The sequence below is a fragment of the Orbicella faveolata genome, unplaced genomic scaffold (assembly GCF_042242905.1).
Source record: "Orbicella faveolata isolate gen_17 unplaced genomic scaffold, um_ofav_v1 contig_1, whole genome shotgun sequence".
In the NCBI taxonomy this organism is placed as follows: Eukaryota; Metazoa; Cnidaria; class Anthozoa; order Scleractinia; family Merulinidae; genus Orbicella; species Orbicella faveolata.
Window position 1 is genome coordinate 23,499,422 of NW_028301536.1, and position 20,259 is coordinate 23,519,680.

Genomic DNA, 20,259 nt, shown 5'->3' on the forward strand with positions numbered 1-20,259 from the left:
CCTTTACTGTAATTCTCTTGCCAAACATTTTTGTCTGACAGTTTCTTTTTTTTCCCCGTTTAATTTACACGTAATCGTTCCCTAGTCGACCAGAATCTATAGTTGTAAAACAGTAGACTCTGCTATTGTCTACCCACGCCATCCCTGTTTTTGATAGCATGATTACGTATTCCATTTGTCGTTAAAGGGAGGGTTTCAAGGTTCGGTGCATGTCTCTAAATCAAAATACTTCTGTTCGCTTCTTACCAATGTTATCGCTTTAAAAAGCCCACTCATATGTAGTTCAGTAATCACATGCCATAGTTAGTCGTGGCAGAATGACGGATAACCAAAATTCTCAGAAGATTTCAGTGGATCATGTTACCGACGCTGTCGACCGTTGAATTTAGTTTTGACCCGTACAATTTATTCTACAGTTGATTATTTTACGGCTACTTGCATGCGAAATTAGGTAACTTGCTTACGATTGGTTCACAAACAATGAAAAACTGGTCCTGTGCCAAAAAGCGTGCACAGGCGAATAAATGAAACAGACATGCGCCGAACCGTGAAACCCTCCCTTTAATAGTACGTTAGATGCCATACGTGCTTTTTCAACAAACAAGCAAGTTTTCTCTGACAAGCTTTGTTTGGCATTCGCAATCCCTACTGGCTATGAAACACCAGAGGCTTTCCGCTGTAAATACAGAGGTCTAAAGTTATTTCAAGGGTTGATATCAACCAAGAAAGTGCTCAAAATTCCGAATACCTCCTACTCCGGTTCTCCTACAATAGACAGTCTAACTCCGAAACACAATCCCAGGGCAACACACTGTCAACTCGCTTCTGCTATGTATCGTATCGATTTCCCCGTAACTTTACCTCTCCCGCTGGGGTGTTTTCGTCAATCATCGTCAAGTTTGCAAAGTAACGGTGGCCTCGGAAACAGAACCTTTATTTAGTTATTCGGTTCGATTGTTAGGCAACTTCAATGTGGGACAAAGTTCTAACAACCCGACTAAACATATCATGTTGACCACAATTTCGCGTGACCAGCGGTGAGAAACGAACATCTAGCTGTTACTTTCTGCCCGCCATGTTGGACTGAAACATTGAGGAATTTTAATAACACTCAGATCCGAATAAGTGGAGAATTACTTTTCATGCGCTGTTACAATGTCTGAAATCGAGTACAAGAGCTTAAAACTTGCAATAAGTAAGAGACTTGACGAACTGAACATACTCGGGGACATACTGTGTTTGTGCGAAGGAAAGATTGCGTCTGGTAGCGAACACGACATCCAGAATGCTTGGTCGTTGTTTAAAAGACTGGAAGAACAGAATAATTTAGGAGCTGATCGCCTGGAAGATATGAAAGAGTTGCTCAAAGGTGTCGGGGAGTGGTCTCTCAACGAAAAAGTTGAAAAGTTTGAGAAAAAAAGGAAGGAATATAACCGCCTACTTAAACAGATCATTCTGGTACTCGACGAGCTCAATGATGTGGAAAGACTGATTGCCATTTGCCGAGGAAAGATATCGGAAGAAAGTGAGGGCCATATTCAAGATGTTCGCTCATTATTTAAAGAGCTTGAAAACCAGAACAACTTAGGAATTCACCGACTGGACATCTTGAAAGAGATTCTGACTGAAACGGAGAATCATGATCTCCTCAAGGTAGTGGAGGAGTTTGAAGAACGAAGAAAGCAAGAAGATGAGCTTAAGAGGAAGGAGGATGATTCTAAAAGGAGGAAAGGTATTTGTTTCTTTCAATTCTTTCATACAAACAGTCACAGGAATAGGATAAACTTTGTGAGCTGGAAATATATGCCGTGTTTAGTACTTGCTTTAACCACGCAGACAAGCTAAATGTTTCGGTGGCCTTCAAGGTGTCTGACAGTTAATATTTTTATACGCTGAAAGCTTTGAAGCAAAGTTTGTTTGGAAACGTTTTGGAAAAAGTCAGATTTACAAAGCAAAGGAAATCAGTGTAAAGATTAAATTGCATTAATTTTTTTTATTTCTAAACTGCAAACTCTACAAACTGATGGAAAATAATTTATAATAAATAAATTCTGCCAATTCACGATTTATGTGTTCCACTGGGTTTCGATAAAAGCAAACTCAAACCGGCTTTTCTGAATGCCAATCTCGCTTGCTGATTTTTGTTGGAGCGTATTTTAGGCATGGCAATCTATTCCCAGGTTTGAATTTATTTCAGACCCTGATTAAAATCCACTTTTGACACGGTCAGCCTGATCTGAAAATCGTACCTCAGTCCGCACGAATACATTAGTATTTTTCAATGGCCAATTTCCTCTATGGCGGCCTCACGCACTCCTCTGAGGTGTTAGAAGGATGATGAGCTTCCCCTACACGGGAAATCATGGTAGTTGTCAGTATTCATGATCTTGGACTGGGTAATGAAATAAAAAGCAAGGTACTTTTTGTGTATGCTCGAATGATCCGAACAATAAGGAGATTTATAGAATACTATCAACTCAGATTTGCAAGTATCTTATTTATACCCCTCCTTTCTTCCCCTAACTCTTTAATTTCAGAGGACTTGAATGATCAAATTAAGCGAGATTTGAACTAGCAAACTTCCAGCTGAAGAAACTTTGGTTGGTTGAAAGGAATGAGAAGGTAGCATTATGCTGTGTTTGTTTGACTATTTGCAACTTTTGTTGAATCGGCGTATTTTACTGGTTTCAGCTGATTGCTGGTTTCAGTTGAGAGGTATAAAAGGTTTTACTTTAGATTTAATGATTCTATAAGGGAGCTCATTTGAGCAATACAGCATTACGAAACCATATTACATTTTCTCCAAAGCATTCTGATTTGAGAGAATCTTTAATCTTGTAACACAGTAAGTTTGTGTGTATGACGTTCTCTGTTTTTGTTTCAGCGCAAGCAGTTGCTGTTGCTTCATCCATTGGAAATAAATTAATGGGTGGTAAGCTGTGAGCGTTGTCCTCTTTCGCCTGAAGTTATAAAAGACCGTTTGACTTTTGGGCCAGCTATGTTTACTGTAGCTTAGTGGATTAAATTTTCAGCCTGCTTTCTCCAGCTGTGTTGGTCAGTGATCAATGTATTTGCGGCGTGCAAATATTTTGTTAAAAAAGTAACTTATATTTTCAACTACATATACTTACATAGGAGTACTTCTGGAAAGGGGACACATAATTGTGGTTTCTGTCACACATAAACGGTGAATTGTACAGTGAGCCGACATTTCCAACTAGGCAAGGACTCCGTTAGGTCCCCCCCCCCGCCCCACCCAAGCCCCGTCCCCCGTTTGTAATATTATTATTTGCGAATTCTAGCCGTGGTACCCAGACAAATATTTCACGAAACTTTTCTGACACCCTATATAACTCCATTTTTTTGTTTGTTTGTTTGTTTTTTTTCATTGCATTTCCTCAGTGCTAAACATCAAGACAGTATTCAAAGTGGTTGCAGGTGGTATAACAGTAGTCTCTACCATGGAAGTCTTGAGTCGTTGGTCCACGTTCGACCAGCTAGTCACCGCCGTTAATACCTGCGTTCTTCCTGCTGGCACCAGTCTGGTGAATCTAACTGATGGCTGTGTGTGCCTCACAGTTCAAGCTGAAACTCTATCAGCTCTTACTACCTTGTGGAATTTATACCAAGATGGGACGCTGGAGAGGAGGCTGTACATCTTCTTTGTGACTGACGAAGTAAAAGAACGTGCAGGTGGAGAGACAGTTGAAGTGAATGTGACCATCGAGGAAGAAGAATACGACAAAGCCTGTCACGAGTTGATTAATGAAGCTCAAAGTAATTCAGTTTTGTAACCGCGAATTAAATCAGCATAAACGTTTCCTCTGGTTGGTCTAAAACATCTGTTGACTTGTCAGCAAGCTTGATCGACAAGCAAGAAGAAGAGATCTGACGATTCTTAAAAAATGAACCCAACAACCTGGGCAAGTCTTGAACAAAAACGTAAAGATTCATAAAAGAAGATATGACAGCCTAGCTGAGATAGCAGGAGCTAGATGTAATAAAATTTAAAAGATACATGTAACAGGATTGAAGCCAAAACATGAAAAGGACAAGATTTCGGAGAGAGGACGAGTTTGGAGCATTTTCTACATCACTTCGCTACGAAAAGGTCTATGAAGTATCGGGAAACCTGTTTTCTTGGCAAGCTTGACATAATAATATTTGCAACTACTTTGCTTCTGTTTTTGTTGCTATTTTAGAAGCTGCAAGTATTGGTGACGGAGAAAGGATTCGGAGAAAGTCTGATTCAGATGTGTATTCCAGAACAAAAGAAGAAGTGCCACTGTTAAAGCTAAAACATGCTGAGACCAAATTGAAATTTCTTAAAGAGAGAATTGCAGCTATAGAGAAGGAAATCAAGCAATTTTCGCCAGAGATTCTAGAGGCACGAGGTCCTGAAGAAAGATCTGCCTTTTATGAACAACTCGAGATATCTGAAGGTGAGAAATTGATATTCTAAAGTATGCAAAAGAAATCCGAAGAAAAATATTGATGGCCGTTTTAGTATCTATTTGACTCGCGAGGTTTTCCTTAGGACCTCAAGCAATCAGAAACGAAGGCTAAGTATTTTCATGTAGTAAAATAGTGGAGAATTTCATCAAAACAGACTTTGTTCTTACGTAAACTATTTTAATAGGAAAGGAATGAAGATCATGAACCAAACTACAGTGTAGACACTCGAACGCATTTATTTTTGCGTTTATTTAGGATTACTTAATGAGGCCTCTTGTTATAAGCAGGGGAATTCGCGTTTTTACTATAAAACGTCTCTAGTCCTCTGTTTTTTTCCTAAGAGTTCATCATTTGATAATCATAAAAAAGTACAGAATTCAGACTCTTCTTTGAATCGCGATATATTATAGCAGGAGCCCAGGAAAAATGCAATTGTTTTAAAAAATATAATATTTAGAGCCCTTGAACACTTGTAAAAAGCAGTTTGAAACGTTGTTGCTGAATTTGCCTCTAGATGAGTGTGAAATTCAAGGAAAGTACACAGTGGTATAAGCTTTTGTACGTAGCAACGGCCATAGCGACGGTTGTTTACAGTCAGATAGTCACCACAAATGAAGATCAGTTTCAAGAAAGATGAACGATACTTTGTAGAAAAGCTGCAACTCGATAATTGTAATTACTTGTGAAAAGTACTACCTGAATCACCATCAAAGGCTCAAAAGTAATATGTCCTACAACTGCGGTAACTTTTTACAAAATACAACAACCATTACACTCCCCCAATATGCAACCTGCACGCGCCATTCCCCCCCCCCCCCCCCACCCTCTCCAACTTCCTGACTTGTTAAATGCTTAATCCATCGTGTAAGAAACTTTAAGTGCATTTTTTCCGCTGCTTTCGAGTTATATGATAAGCGGGGGGGGGAAGTTTGGAAGAACAAGAAATGCTGTGGGAACAAAAATTCTCCCAAACTTTCACTCGTGTTTTCAAAGGTTGGTAGTGCAAGGCGCCAAAAAATTATATGTTCCTTTTAAAATGATTTTTGTGTGGTAAAAAAGAAGAACAGGAAAAGGTAGGGGATGAGGGTAGAGGAATTAGTTGATTCAAAATAAATCGCGCGTAGTCTGTGTAGCGGGAGATTCTTTTGCTCCCGCCATTTTATTTCCCCACCCCCACCCCCCACCCCCCTCCACCTTTCTTCCCATGGCTAAAAAACTCTTGCCGGGCGTTCCCATAGAATAATTTTAATTTTCTTTTTCATTGCAGTCGGGGAAATGGACGAAAAAACTGAGGAGCCGGAAATGTCTCAACGGCATAAATCTAAATCAATGGATCCAGGAAAGCTTGCTTTTGTTCAGCGGTATTTAGAAGATGTCCAAGACACTCGTAGCATGACGACAGAAGCAAGTGACAGTGGTTTGGCTACACACACTGCAGCATCTGAACTTGGAACCGAAGAAATAAACGGTAAACTTGTAATGTTATTTTATTCTACGCTTACTCATATTTTAAAGTGAATTTTTTCCAATTGTCCGGTTAATGTCACAACCATGAATTGAGTAACCATTGTAATTATGGAAAACTTTGCAACCAAAGAAAACATACTTATAGCTTAAAATCTATTAATTTTCTTTTTAGAGAGTAGTAAACTTTGCTTGAAAGATCTGAGCGATGATGTCACCAGAAAATGGACGGTAATGCTACTAGCTGACCAGGCTGCGTTGGAAAAGTTCCATCATTATTTTGGGCTCAAAATGGGAGGTTGGTATCTTCTGGAAGAAATTAAACAAATGTTTCCCGACACTGCTGTCAGCGTGTTGAAAGAGTGTTTTGAGGCCCTACGGTTGTACGACCTCGTTGAGTTAATGGAAAAAGTGAAACCACGTTCCCTTCGTCCTGCTGTTTCCCCGGAACAAATAGGAAAATTGCGGAGAGCGGATGATCGGCCCACAAAGTATCACACTGATTTAGCAGTCTTGATTTTTAATCACACTGTCGGCCAAGAGGACATTGTTGAAAGGGAAGACGCGGAAAAGATTGAAACATTTTTTAAAGATCTAAATTCGCGAAACGAAGTGGCTAATATAGCATTGGGCAGTACACAGGAGACCCGTGAGGTTCTCAGGGAGATAAACACGACAACCCGCGAAATGAGATACTGCCAATTGAGAGAGGACCGTTGGAAAAAAGACCTCGAGAGTTGGCTTCAAAGGGAGGCGCGTCTAGAGAAGGAACTAGAGGAGGCAGTGCAGATGGAGAAAGGGCGTGAGCAAAGACGAAGACTGGAACTGGAACTGGAGCAGCTCAAACAGCGAGAGCGAAAATGCAGAGATCAACTGGAAAACCTTGCAAAAGAGAAAACGTATGCAGAGAGGGTTAGCGAAAAGCTGAAAGAGCTAGAGAAGGAGAGTACGAAACCTATATCAACGGCTTTGGACGAGTGGATTCACAATCAAGGTTGGTTGACTCCATATACATACACACATGTTTATTCAAATAAGTTCGAAAGGGGAGTTTTGATAAAACTCTCCTAAAAGAAAGGATAAAAATTGCAATTAAAATTACATTACTGAAAAATTATAGAACGAAGAAAAACTGAAATCTATTTGGTAAATTACAATTTTTCCCGCTTCAACAATGTTCTTAGGTAGACTGTTCCAATCACCAGTCACTCTAATGAAAAAAGAATGTTTAAAACAGTTGATTCTAGTTGATTTAAAGAAAAGCTTGAAGACATGATTGATCATCGCAGTTGTATACAATTTAAGCAGTTGTAAAATTAAGGCCTGCAAAAAAAAGAAAAAATTCAGGCCTGAACGGGATTCGAACCCATGACCTCTGCGATACCGGTGCCGTGCTCTTACAACTGAGCTATCAAGCCATCTGAGAGCTAGTTTCGTTGTGAGTTCTCTTCCCGATTCAACAATGTTCTTAGGTAGACTGTTCCAATCACCAGTTACTCTAATTAAAATAAGAATGTTTGAAACAGTTGACTCTAGTTGATATAAAGAAAAGTTTATACGAGTGTCATGAGAATGTTTAACGTACGCAGCGAATTAAGATGATTTCCATGAGTATTAATTACAAAGCCACTAATACAAACTGAGTGAAACTTAATATCTGTGTCTCGACGAAAATGAAGTTAAGCTTTCTATAATCTGTTTCATTGTTGTTCAATGTCATTTTTGGGTTCTTTTCATTTCCGCTATATTGAACCAGTTTTTTTTGCAATCACATAACCATAGTTACATGGTAGAAGATGTAACCGAGGTTGGTCTGTATCCCGATACGAGGGCGTGTGACTTTCGCGATGTATCTGTTTCTTGCCTATGTTCTTGGTGTTTTTGCTTCACTAAGATGAACTTTGATATATTTTTTTAAATATCTTTCTCTATAGAGAAATTCACCTGTATTGCGGTATTTATAATCAGCGATGACGAGTTGTACAGTGAAGCAGTTTTGGAGGAACATGTTATTGAGAAGTTGGCATTAATTCCAGATCATGCCAAACTCGTGGTTGGCCCTTCGGAGTTTAGAAGCATTGATAAAGTTCCCGAAACTCTTCATGTAAAGTACCCTGCTCGTAAACTTCCCGAAACTATTCATGGCAAGTACCGTCGTCGTAAAGTTCCCCAAACTCTTCCTGTAGTGTATCGTGATGACATGGACGTGCCATTCTTCACTCGGATGATTGAGATTTTCAACAAGCGTTGGCAAACATTGGATCTTATTTCCATGATGCAAGAATTAAGAAGAACGGCAGCCTCAGATCGTGCGTATGACGTCTATGGGGACTTCATTTCTATCAAGGACAGTTTGTCTAGTCTTCCGACATTTCAGAAAAAGGAAGAGGAACAGTCCTATTGACTGGCATGTACTGGCTGTTTAAGCGCTTAGTTACTACTGATTCTAAGCTAGCAAGTTCTTTGTTTAGGTGTTAGATAATGTGACTTCCTCGTTGGCTCGACCAGCGCCCTCTTTCTTAGTTTTCGTCCATAATTTAAGGAAACCCTACAAGTTTCCACAGTGCAGACTTGCACAACGTTATTTTGAAAGGCAGTGGAAGAAAGAGCTCTCAGTGAGCTTTTAGTTTACAAAGTTAGTCGTCACATTTTCAGTAATCTAAATACCGCGAAATTCAGAACGGTTTTCAACTGAGTCTATATAATTCAGAATTGCTTTTATTCACTCTTTTTGCCCCACTTCGCCCTGTGTTTGGCTCACGAAATTTACTTTACAACCAGTCATGCGTAAAGTCATTCGATTTCCCGCACTTCCACTGGCATTTCTTGTATTTTCTTCTTGCTTTCAGTGGTGTGGTTCATTGCATTTTTTTGTTTATTATCGTTGTTTGACACTCAATTAAAGACCGCTCTTAGTATACTGGCTTAGATGTCATGAGCGGAGTAAATATTTTGTTCTCACTGCATGTCATGTTGTTAGACTCAGTCAAACAAGCTGCATTCTGGGATGTGTACTTTTGCCATCGTATAACACGTACAAATAGAGTTGAAGCTATCCTTTGTTAGAGTCCAAATATAAAGTAGGTTTTGGTCGATAGACGGTTAACCTCTCTAAGTTAAAATGAGGAACTGAGGAACAGTGGGAATTTTAATGCCCCTCTTAAATAGCAGATAGCAGAAATTCGTCTCTTTATTGGGTTTGAAAACCTGGGAGGAGAAACTCAGGTCATTTGCGGCTTTTTCTACGGGTTGTTGACTGGACCTCTTATCACGGTACCGTCAGATTTCAGTGCCTCGCTCTTTGGTTTTCTGGGATTCTTTGGCCCTGGCGAATGTTTAAGGTAGAAGCCAGCAATGCCATTGATATGTTCTGTATTAGCTTGTATTATCATTTTTAGTCTGCTATTTCTTACCTGTCTTAAGTTGAGTGAAATCCAGTTCTTAATTCGAAAGGGATCTCTCTACTGTTGATGGCAACTTCGGCTAAAACATTTTGAAACCATTCCGCATTTTGAGCTATATTGGCCGTGTACAAAATTACACCTAAGGTAAAGGAAACCTGAAAATAGTACTTTAGTAAGATAGAAAAAAACACCAAGTGCATGATCATAAACCATAAATGAACAAGGATGGTAAAGGATGGAAAAGATTGACCCGGATTATAAACGACGAACTTGAAAACTTTAGGCTAAACTTTTCAAGATGCGCAAACCGCGACGTAGCTCCTTCAAATAGAACGTTTTTGTCAATGCATTCTGAAATGGCGGCGATGACGTCACAGGAAAACCAAAAATAAGTGTATTACCTCTTGTAAGCTTCCCTTGTTTATTTTCCTATTTTAGATGATGTTATTCTAAAGTGATTTATTCTTTTGTATAACTGTTTCACGTATTGTGAAAAGGGCCTTTTCGGGAAAGGCAACTTACACAAGAGACTAAATTGCGTATCTTTTTCGCAAGCAATTACATGTACCTTCTCTGGTATAATTAGCTGTTGTTATGTCATATGTTTAAACATTGCACTTTGCGCACTTTAATTCAAGCGGATTTCAAATTAGATTAGTGGACGTTTCTCATTATGAAAATTGTAGAATAGTCTTAAATAATGAGTATTGAATAAAAGTTCGTTTAACTGTTGATGTTAATTTGCAATTGCCCAGCAACCAAATTACCACTGAAAATCTTTCATAGGAACTTAAAACAGAACTCAGACGGAATAAGGGAACTTTGATCGACATGAAGGCATGATTATTACGAATACAATGTCGCTTTCAGAGCTGTTGTTCATCTTTGCTGCTTAACTTAAGATCAGGCCTAAGCAATTACAATAGAGATCACGTGACAAATGATGATCTCAGGCTATACAAACCAGGATTGAACAGTCGCACTGGTATTTCCGAACTATTCCTGTCATCCAAGTTGCGTTCACCTCAATTTAAATGTTTGAGGAATTTCTTCTTCTTTTGAAAATCACGAGTAGAAGTTCTTGTTTTACCCTGCCGTTATACCCGCATTGTTGCGGGTATTTTTTTGCGAGGGGTTGGAGATGAACTTTGTTTGATTTGCAAGCAGTAGAGAAGTGGTATTGTACAGCAGACAAAGACGCGGAAAATATTGTTTTCGAAAACGGCGAGTTTAACTACCTAAGACAACGGACCTTTCTGATCATCACGTGAAAAGCAACCTGCAGTGGCGAACGCGTGTTTACCGGCGTGACCAATCAAAACTACGAGGATGATTTTGTGAACAATCCCTCCCGTGTCATAGTTTTCGTCGTAGCTAAGTCAATAGAGATATGATGATAAAATATCCGGAGGTTATAATTATGGGTTCGAATCCTACCGAGTCTAAAGAAACGCAGTGCCACCATTTCTTTTGTGGGACTAACGCTCAGAAGGAAATTATTTAGGTTGATTTTCAGCACTTCAAATTACTTTAGAGTAAATTTTCTACTTTCCATTTACTGGGAAAGCCCTTCTTTAGCCTGTGGAGAGTGCAACTGAAACCGAAGAGTCTGATGAAATCCAGTTTGAAACATGAAGTGATCCTGAAAGTGGAAGTAAGTGCTGCGGAATCAGTGATGACGAAATGATTGACAATGATCTATTAACTCACCCGTAAGATGCCCACTGACACCAAAAGTGGATGAAGACCAGCACGGGTTATATCGGATTAATGCAAGCAGATGCTTCTTGACAACCCCTCTTTTCCAGTTGGGCTTCAAAAATTATTTTCAATAGGTAATTGCTGCAAGAGAAATTGAGATCCTCTTACTCATTTTCCCACCCAGTAATTCGAACGCTCTCTAGTAAAGGGATTTCGAGGGTTAGAAAATTCAGTCGATCATTTAAAATTCTTTACAAGGGGATTACAAACTGAACAATTTGAAATACATGTATACATTCGTAAAATTAATGATGTCTGTCTCGCAACAAAAGCTAAGGACTCGTAACAAAGAAGCCAAAATAAGTAAATAAATAAATAAATAAATAAATAAAAGAAATAAAAGAAATAAGATAAAAAATGAAAAAAAAATAAATAAGGATTTGGGTTTCTAAGAAGACCAGGATCAGTAAAAGACATACTGAAAAACAAACTTCAGAAAATCAAAATGGCTTTTTTATTGCTATGCCAACGTTGGTTGTAGTGGTCTCAAGTACTACAGTATTTATTTATAGTAAGATAGAAAATCAATTTCCGGGAAAAGGAAAAAAAAAAAAACATGTGTCAAACTGGTCGCTTATAGACTAACAATTAAACAACAATAAGCGTTCTTCTTATTTAGGGCCGACCTTCACCGTTTACGATGCCAAGCCAAACAATAGATGAAGAGCAAAAACAATTCTTAAGAACAAGAGAGGACAGAGAGGTTCAAATGAAAACAGTTCCAGATCAACCATTTATTTAAAAGTGGAGAATTTCCCCTCTCGTTTCCTGCGTCCAATGTAAAACTAAAAAAGAATGTCCAATTTACTGCAATACCGCCTCTACTCCGTCAATAACTTATCGCGCTGTGGTAGACAGCTGAAATGAGTCTCGCTCACCTTCAAAGCTCTCATGCTTATTGCTGGGCTCCAGGGTAAAGCATTATTAAAACCAGACACTTCCCTCCCCACCCTCGAGTCAAAGAGTTAGAATAACAAACTCTGAAAGAAACGAAACTACTAACTGGGAACATGACTTATATCTCCCAAAAACAAGACCAAAACAATTCCCTTCACACTTTCTTTGTGTTACAAAGGGAAATGTGGTATTGGGCAAATGTCTATATTTATTCACTCTTAAGTTTTAACTTTCTTTTGTTATGTCGTTTCTGTTTTGCTTTCTAATTGACATGAGGATTGAGAGATTGTTTGCTGCTTATTTTTTGTTGATCCAAGTTTGCAAAACCTTTCAGTCAACAGATCTGACAGTCATCGTCGGTTTGTCGCTACGTTGTAAACAACGCTTTAAACTTATTAAGGACAGCTTGGCTGTCATTGTTTCTTCCGTCTTGCGTGACTTTAACTTCGCGTTACTTTGTAATTATATGCCCATGAACATTCAAACGTCTGAAACGTTCTTTTCGACCAGCGATGTTGTAGTAAAAACTTGAGAACTTTCAACATCACGCGGAAATCGAAATGGATGGAGGAAAAGACACTTAATGTGCTGCCTAAAATGTTTGCCATCGAGTACAACAGTTTAGTGTTAAAAATAAATTAGAGAATCGACGAGCTGAACGTACTTAGTCATTTGCGATTTATGTTCAGAAGGAAATTGGCGTCTGGAAGCGACGACAACATCCACGACGCACTGTCCTTGTTTAAAGAACTGGACGAACAGAATATTCTTGGAGCCGATCGTCTGGTGAAGATGAAAGAGCTGTTAAATGATGTGGAAGAATGGTCTCTTTTGGAGAAAGTTGAAAAGTTTGAGAGCAAAAGGAAGGAATATCGCGACCTGCTTGAACAGATTACCCGTGCACTCGACGAGCTCAATGAACTGGAACGACTCGTCGCGATGTGCAGGGGAAAGATCTCGGAAGAAAGTGAAAGCCATATTCGCGATGTTCGCTCATTGTTTAAAGAACTTGAAAACCAAAACAATTTGGGAATTTATCATCTAGATATCTTGAAGGCGATTCTGACTGAAATGGAGCGCAGCGAGCTCCTCAAGGAAGTTGAGAAGTCCGAGGAACGAAGAAAGCAAGAGGCTGCGATCAAAAGCAAGAAGGGTAACTCTGTGTTTTTCTTAGACCACGGTATCAGTCGCAGGAGTGTAAAAGCTGTCCACTCAAGCTAATCCAGCTAACTATAATATTTTTTCAATCTCATGGCCGCAATTTTAATCAACAAAGTTTGCATTTTGGGAAATCAAAGGTAGATTTACAAAACATTATTTCATTTCATATTATTTTTAAACAGCAGACTCATTTCTGCGCCTGAAAAATTATGTTGATGTGGTTTCACTTGTTGATTTTGCTGGCGCACATTTTAAACTCTAAAATGCTATGCTCGAAGTCATGGACGTGTATTTTAATTTATTTCTGATCCTGATTAATCGCTCCAAAGATTGGAGACAGGGAACACAAGGACCCGGTATTGCTTGTTCAACCATGAAAAAGAGTCGAATTGGTAAAATATCCACATTTCGCTTGGGAAATAGTGTCTTCAAGGTACAGTGGCAAAAAAGTGACAGATCCAGGCAATTCAGAAACAGGAAATGAAGCATTTAGAACAGCAGGGGTCCTCTCTCCCTGGTAAATTTTAAAGCCCAGGTTCCCTGAGATGCCATTTCCTACATTTTGACAGCATTTTTGTGAAAGCAAAAGAAAGAGGACAATAGCACTTTCAATTTCCCTGAGAAAGTGAGTGGAGTATTGTTGCACTCCCATTGAAACCCCCTAAATTTGCGTCTCAGGAAAGAAACATTCAAAATGACAGAATAACATGATCAACCCATGAGCTTAAAATTCTTTTGATTAAGGTTCTGAGAAATTCAATTTGTGAAACTTGTAAAATTTTTGTAACATAGGTTTTGTCTGCTTTGTTTCAGCAAAGGCAGCTGCTTTTGTGTCATCTGTTAGAAATACATTGACAGGTGGTAAGTCATTCAAACGTGGTCAAACATAAATCATTCTTTGCATACCTTGTAAGGATTTTTCAATTAATTTTTTGCTAGTACAGGTGTGCACCAATTTTTTAAGAGGTGGGGCTCATTCTGATAGTCCACACATTAAACCTATTCCCTTGAAAAGGCAAAAATGAAACAGGGAGAAAATTTGATACCAGATGAATGAATGGATTTGCAGTAAAGTTTGTGAAAGACCAGTCATCAGTTACTGGGGGGACCACTATAATTTATAACGTCTTTAATAGTCCATTTAGTTTTGAGCACTGAGTTTGGGAGAAATGTTATTAATAAGAATATGATTTATTGTCTGACAATCTGAGCCATGAACTTTTACATTTCCAATTATTACTACCTATGAAAGCTGTTTTAAAAAGAGTGTTTTTAGAAGTGTCTATGGATGTGTACCCTTTCAGCTAAATGCGTCAAAACTAATGGAATAATATTTCTTTTAAGATTTCTTGTAAATGCTTCAACAAGCAACTGACCATCCAATATCTTAATGGCAATCATAAAGCAATAAATAAAATACTAATGAAATGATAAAATTACTGTCACAACGAGGGAGTTATTATTTTTTTTACCAACTTTATGTGAGAGACTGTTCTATCTGTTTCACTATTTGTTTTTCTTTTCAAAGGGGGTGGGTGGGGGGTGGGAGTGTCTGCAAGCTTTAGGATGAAAAAGGGTAGGCAAAACTTCTTATGCTCACTTTTTCAAAACCCAGGACCATCCCCCTGATAAATAAGGGCCTGTCCCATAGAACTGTCACGGTTTCGGCAGAACATTGTTGGAACACCACTTTTATAAAGTTGTAATAAAACTAGTTCCCCTTCCAGCATGTTACTCCATTAGAGAACATAACTGATATTGGCTTTATTCTGTTGTCTTTGTTCACTTTGCATTGTTGTAAACATTATCAGCACCATTGTTAATTTCTCCCCAACAGGAAATGCAGCATTATTTTTTATGTGCTCTCCAATCTACGTCATTATATGTGGGCCAGAGATCCACACATTTCATTTACAAGGCTGAATTTATTAAGATAAATTTTATGAAATGTAATTTAAACGTCTACTGTAGGATGCCATCCATAAGGGGATACTGAGTTGTGGTCCAGACCACACCCACATACCATGTTTTACTCATTATAATGGTGGTGATACTTAAAATAAGACATAGACCCCAGGGTGTGTGTCCCCTTTGTGAGTGATTCTGTTAGTTACACCCCTGTTACACGGAGCAATGTTTAACGAAACTTACTTGACTGTTTCTGTGACTCTTTGGGAGACAAGTTTCATGAAACATTGTCTAATGTGGTGGGCGTTTCCTTTCAATTTTTCTGATGCTTGGACTAGTGATCTACTTATATAGTGGTTCGCTACTCTTTCTTCAACTCCATGATTATGTAGGGGTTCTACCTCAAACCCACACAGTCAATTGCAGTATGTAAATAGTATGTACATTGTACATGTGACAAACAGAGCACACTTAGATATAATTATACTGAATTTATTTACTTCTGTTTCACGTCACTGATCAGATATTTTTATTCGTCTATGAATTACATATTTGTAGGCCTAACAGGTAATTTCTCTTTTACTTGTGTCAAGGACAATGATGGCTCAATTAAAGGTTTTCCTGGGGCAAAGGTGTGTAAACACTTGTTATTAATGCCATCTTCAAAACAACAGAAAGTTTTGAATGATCCCTTATTAATTTAAGTTGCCATATAAGAAAACGCGCACTGGGGAAAGTTTCTGGCTCTCATGCAACACTTCTCCAGCTATTAAACAACTATAAAACTCAAGACTACAAATAAAAAGAAAACATGCCATCCATAATCAACAGGAAAGTTATCTGACTGAAATTTGACTCTAAGAAACTCCATTGAACCTTTTTTGTTTCCCCTACTCACTCAAATTTAAACACTCCAAATAGTTTCTTGAGCATGTGCCTTTTCTTTTTTAAAAAGACCTCCTCTGGTGCTAGACTGGAGCAACAAAGGGTATTTTTGTGTTCTTGTTTCAGATGACTGAGGAAAACCTTTTGGAAGCTGAATGTGACATATTAGTTCCTGCTGCGAATGAGAAACAGATTACAATTAAAAATGCCCACAAAATTAAAGCAAAGGTAAGTGACTATTTTACTTTACAAATACTGTACTTTTTTGGGGGGAGGGGAGGTATTTTACATTGAGTGCACAACTGCACACATGTAGAGTACAAGAACAACTGCAAAGCAGGTGAAAAAATCAATTTGGTTTTCCCTAGTTACATCCCCTTACATTTTTGTGTAATATTGTGCTTGAGATCTCAACAAACTCAAGACAAAATAGAGTCTGTCAACGACTAAAATACTATCTGTCTACACTGTAGCCACAACTTGCTTGTGTTTGGCCTTACAACACAGTCAATACAGCTGTGCGTGTTGCATTCAATTCCAGTGGCTCGACCTTAGTCGATTTCAATGTGTGTTTGTACAATTCTTGCTTTGCAAGAAGGACAAAGATAGAGGTACAAATAGGAAGGTAAGACACTACTTTTGCAGTCTCTCTCTCCACCCATTTGGATAAATGGGTAACAAGAGGGTAACCCCGTGATGATCTAGCACAAGGCTTTTATGAAGGTTTTCAATTGGTTTTCATAGACAAGCAAAACCTTTTGAACTGAACTTTTTTTATGAATAGAAAAGTAGTTGAGACAGGCAAAACCATTCTCTTACAGCTGGTCAATTTGCCCGAAACCCTTGTCAGCATTCAATCATACTTGTAGCTACTTAATGCTATGGAGATTGGCATATAAGTTAAAGCTGGCATGGGCCACTTGGCATTAAAAATGTTTTACTTTTGTTTTCCACTTATATTTGCATTTTTTTTCTTTCTAGGTTATTGCTGAAGGTGCAAATGGGCCAACCACACCAGCGGCAGAAAATGTTTTAATTGAAAATGATAAACTTGTCATTCCAGTGAGTTTTGAATATCATAATTTAGCGTTGACTTATCCACTGCCATTTTTTCAGTCTAACAAAGTGTCTTTTCTAACGCATATTCTAGATAATAGTTTTACATCTTGAGAAAACTAATTAAAAGTTCGGAACTTTGGAAACGTTTGTTCCTAAAGATTTTGGTTTTGTTCAACAGGATATGTACTTGAACGCAGGAGGTGTGACTGTTTCCTACCTCGAGTGGCTGAAGAACATCAATCATGTCAGTTTTGGACGTCTGACTTGGAAATACGAGAAGGAAGCAAACTTGAACTTTAATCTTTTAGGTATAAAGCGATTTGTATTCCATGCTTGCTGAAACGTTAAAATCCATCGCAAAATTAAAATAATTGGGTTTTTACTGGTTTCTCGATAGCCACAAGATCAGTTTATATATAATTTAGCCTTTTAAACCTGTTTTTGGTGACCTTCTCCTTTACATGTAGCTGTTCTGTTTTGCGCTAAAACTGTTAGGGTGTGTAGGTGGCGTGGTGGCGTCATAGTTAGTGTGCTCACCTCCTGATTGAACTGTCCAGGTTCCTCAGCCCTGGCCGGGATCATTGTGTTGTGTTCCTGGTCAAGACACTTTGCTCTCACAGTGCCTCTCTCCACCCAGGTGTATAAATGGGTACCGGCGAACTTTAAATGCTGGGGTTAACCCTATCAGGGGGGAGTAGAAATACTCCTAGTCGCTTCATGCTACAGAAACTGGGAGAAGCGCCGGCCTGATGGGCCACTTGGCTCGTATGCAGTCTTTTGGCTGATCTGTCTTACGCTAAAACTGCATTTACTCTGATGTCGTAATCACTTTAAACACAATTTTTTAACGTTCATTTTTAAAAATTGTTCTTTTCTCTCTCACTCAATAGCGAGCGTCCAAGAAAGCTTGGAAACTCATTTCAAATCAAATATTCCTATCAGACCATCGGAGGGGTTCCTTCAAAAGATTGCAGTAAGTTAAACGTTCAAAATAATTGCAACAGTTTATAGACAAGTAAAATCTGCACGGGGAGAAAAATTGCGGGAACATGTAAGAGCACGATTTTGGCGGGTTGAGCGACAAAGCTGTGAGGAGAGAGTGGAGCGGGCACCGTGTGCTACTCGCGAATATTGTGCTCTTCGCTTAGTTCTTGCGTTCTTCCCCGTTGATTTAGAGCGAGAAAAGACTGCTTACAGTCTATGCCTGTCTTTACCAAGGTGTATTTGGTCCCCCTCAGTGGATTAAAGAACGAGAAATTAACATGCTTTGTTTGATTTTGTTTTATTATGCCCGCAATGTTGTATTTTTTGTTCGGTAATAGAAAGATCAATTTTAAGCACTTGAACACTAGTTGAGTCGATGTGTGTGCGAACTCGGTGGGTGCGAACTCGCCTGGGTGCGAAACCTCAAGTTACCGTTCTGAAAAGTCGGCTTAAATGCGGCCCGTGCTTTTCTCTACACCTCTCCACTCCTACCCATTTTGAGCTGCAGTTGCTAAGTTTTTCGTATTCTTCCAGGGCGCGTCGGAAAGAGATATTGTCCACTCTGGATTAGAATTCACAATGGAACGATCAGCCAAGGTACGTAGTCCCATATCGGTCAAATAAGGCGCGTTTCTTTCTTTCAGTCTACTACAGTCTACGGAAAGCTATGCCTTTCACTGAAGTCTCAGGGGCACCCAACGGATCGTTTCGGTAAATTATCTGTTCGGAAGGCCTTTAATCCCCTCTGATTTTCTTAAGAGAATTGTCACCTCGAACTTTCGTGATATGAGAAATTTAATGTTTTTTCTTTTCAGATTGTTAAAAATGTCGTTTTGGGTACCGAAAAAAGGTCAGCTATCATTTTCGGAAAGGCGATAAGACCTAAGGTTTTCGGGAAATGGACAAAAAAGCCCTAATAAATTCGAGAATACCCAAGTTCCCCTAGAATAACCGAAGAGATAAAATGTTTTTAGCGCAACCTAAAATAAACCTACAGAGCTTTAAAAGTCCTCCAGATAGCCTAAAACAGCGTTTAAAAGCATTCGAGAGAAAACGGTCGTTGGGTGCCCCTGAAGTCTTAGCAAGGATTGTGCTAGTCTCCTACGCAGTCGTTATTTGGGTTGTCACGCAACGCTCCTCCCAATAAGGACCGTTCCGTGACAACCCAAATAACGGCTACGTCAGAGACAAGGATTTTGCAGAAAAGTTCAGAAAAATATCTCGGAAAACAACCAGGAAGCCCGAGAGAAGCGAGAGGTGGACGCTACTCCGCTACTACTTACACCCCTTCGAGTTTTCACGGCCATTTTTCCTTTTCGCTTCTTTTTCGCTTCTCGTTCGACGAACTAATGGTAAAGACGAACTGCTCGTAGTTTGTCTAATTGGTTATTACTTACGCGCGAAAATTTAAATGTACGAGCAACACTGAACCATTTAAAACACTAACGACTGGAACTAAACCATTCAGTGTGGAAATTTTCGTGCCGATTCCCGGATCACCAACCTGTAACTGTAGGTCTTTTGACTGACTTTCCTAAAATGTCGCTCGCTTCTTGTTGAATAGGGCGGCCCGAGAGTTGAGCTTGCGATCCTCTTACTCGCGGTCTTCGCACTCGAAGTGTCGCAGACATTTTTCAATTTCCGAGCTCGGCTTTCGCAGCTCAACTTATAGGATCTTGTAGGCAAGTCTAGTCTTTTTGACCGGGCAAAGAACGGATGTCGCGAAAAGAGGCATGTGTTTACTTCGGGCTTCCAGATCAAACAAGCAAACAAACAGACAGAACTTATTGCACTTTTCCCTTGCAGCAAATCATGCGCTGTGCTGAGGAGTACAACCTTGGACTAGACATCAGGACAGCTGCTTATATTGTGTCCATGGAGAAAGTCTACAACACATACTGTGGCTGGATTCACATTCACATAGTCAAGCAAGGACATTTCAACAATAATTTTTTTTTTTGTACTGAAATGAAGTGAATGAATGAATGGGTTTGTATCGTTTGTATGATATTTATTGTGACCGGGTTATTCGCGTCAGCACTGCCATGTCAGCGGTTAGTGTGATGTGCTAGTCACGTGAATCCCGTGTGTAGGACTGAACGAGATGATTGACAATATTGGCTTCTCTGAATCGTGAATTACTGGGTCTGTGTTGCTAGGGTAATGTCGCCTGAAACACTGCAGCAATAGTTATTTAAAATAAAATGAAACGTCAAATGCAAGGCGAGAGTTAAATTTTTAAAACTGTGCTACTAATAAAAAACAGTAAGCGATTCTGTTA

The 20,259-nt window shown here is 39.1% G+C and overlaps 3 protein-coding genes across 5 annotated transcripts; all 3 read left to right on the top strand.

Moving 5' to 3' along the window:
- The first annotated feature begins 64 nt into the window (after window positions 1-64).
- Window positions 65-10,055, top strand: LOC149118451 (uncharacterized). The gene is made up of 7 exons (XM_089275242.1): window positions 65-1,732; window positions 2,885-2,932; window positions 3,403-3,777; window positions 4,203-4,442; window positions 5,723-5,923; window positions 6,095-6,913; window positions 7,854-10,055. The coding sequence occupies exons 1-7, from the start codon at window positions 1,156-1,158 to the stop codon at window positions 8,321-8,323; spliced, it is 2,730 nt and encodes a 909-aa protein (XP_089131368.1). The 5' UTR covers window positions 65-1,155; the 3' UTR covers window positions 8,324-10,055.
- Window positions 10,056-12,470: 2,415 nt separating this feature from the next.
- Window positions 12,471-14,624, top strand: LOC149118452 (uncharacterized). The gene is made up of 2 exons (XM_089274669.1): window positions 12,471-13,134; window positions 13,956-14,624. The coding sequence occupies exons 1-2, from the start codon at window positions 12,663-12,665 to the stop codon at window positions 14,030-14,032; spliced, it is 549 nt and encodes a 182-aa protein (XP_089130795.1). The 5' UTR covers window positions 12,471-12,662; the 3' UTR covers window positions 14,033-14,624.
- On the top strand, window positions 13,901-20,259 carry LOC110054564 (glutamate dehydrogenase, mitochondrial-like). Of its 3 annotated transcripts, XM_089274344.1 has the most exons (8): window positions 13,901-14,003; window positions 15,644-15,682; window positions 16,062-16,163; window positions 16,917-16,997; window positions 17,173-17,302; window positions 17,885-17,967; window positions 18,513-18,575; window positions 19,785-20,259. In XM_089274344.1, the coding sequence occupies exons 3-8, from the start codon at window positions 16,062-16,064 to the stop codon at window positions 19,953-19,955; spliced, it is 630 nt and encodes a 209-aa protein (XP_089130470.1). In that variant the 5' UTR covers window positions 13,901-14,003; window positions 15,644-15,682; the 3' UTR covers window positions 19,956-20,259. The 3 variants fall into 3 exon arrangements, with proteins under 3 accessions (XP_089130470.1, XP_089130508.1, XP_089130422.1); XM_089274382.1 differs by lacking the exon at window positions 13,901-14,003 and having other exon boundaries at window positions 15,333-15,682; window positions 19,651-20,259; XM_089274296.1 differs by lacking the exon at window positions 13,901-14,003 and having other exon boundaries at window positions 15,375-15,682.

What these genes read in the sequence shown, in the direction of transcription:
- LOC149118451 (XM_089275242.1), top strand. Translation starts at nt 1,156, where the DNA reads ATGTCTGAAATCGAGTACAAGAGCTTAAAACTTGCAATAAGTAAGAGA. An exon ending in TGGAACCGAAGAAATAAACG is followed by an intron (nt 5,924 to 6,094) that starts GTAAACTTGTAA and finishes TTTTCTTTTTAG; the next exon opens with AGAGTAGTAAACTTTGCTTG. An exon ending in CGAGTGGATTCACAATCAAG is followed by an intron (nt 6,914 to 7,853) that starts GTTGGTTGACTC and finishes CTTTCTCTATAG; the next exon opens with AGAAATTCACCTGTATTGCG.
- LOC149118452 (XM_089274669.1), top strand. Translation starts at nt 12,663, where the DNA reads ATGTTCAGAAGGAAATTGGCGTCTGGAAGCGACGACAACATCCACGAC. An exon ending in TGCGATCAAAAGCAAGAAGG is followed by an intron (nt 13,135 to 13,955) that starts GTAACTCTGTGT and finishes GCTTTGTTTCAG; the next exon opens with CAAAGGCAGCTGCTTTTGTG.
- LOC110054564 (XM_089274382.1), top strand. Translation starts at nt 15,590, where the DNA reads ATGAATTACATATTTGTAGGCCTAACAGGTAATTTCTCTTTTACTTGT. An exon ending in CCCACAAAATTAAAGCAAAG is followed by an intron (nt 16,164 to 16,916) that starts GTAAGTGACTAT and finishes TTTTCTTTCTAG; the next exon opens with GTTATTGCTGAAGGTGCAAA. An exon ending in ATGATAAACTTGTCATTCCA is followed by an intron (nt 16,998 to 17,172) that starts GTGAGTTTTGAA and finishes TTTGTTCAACAG; the next exon opens with GATATGTACTTGAACGCAGG.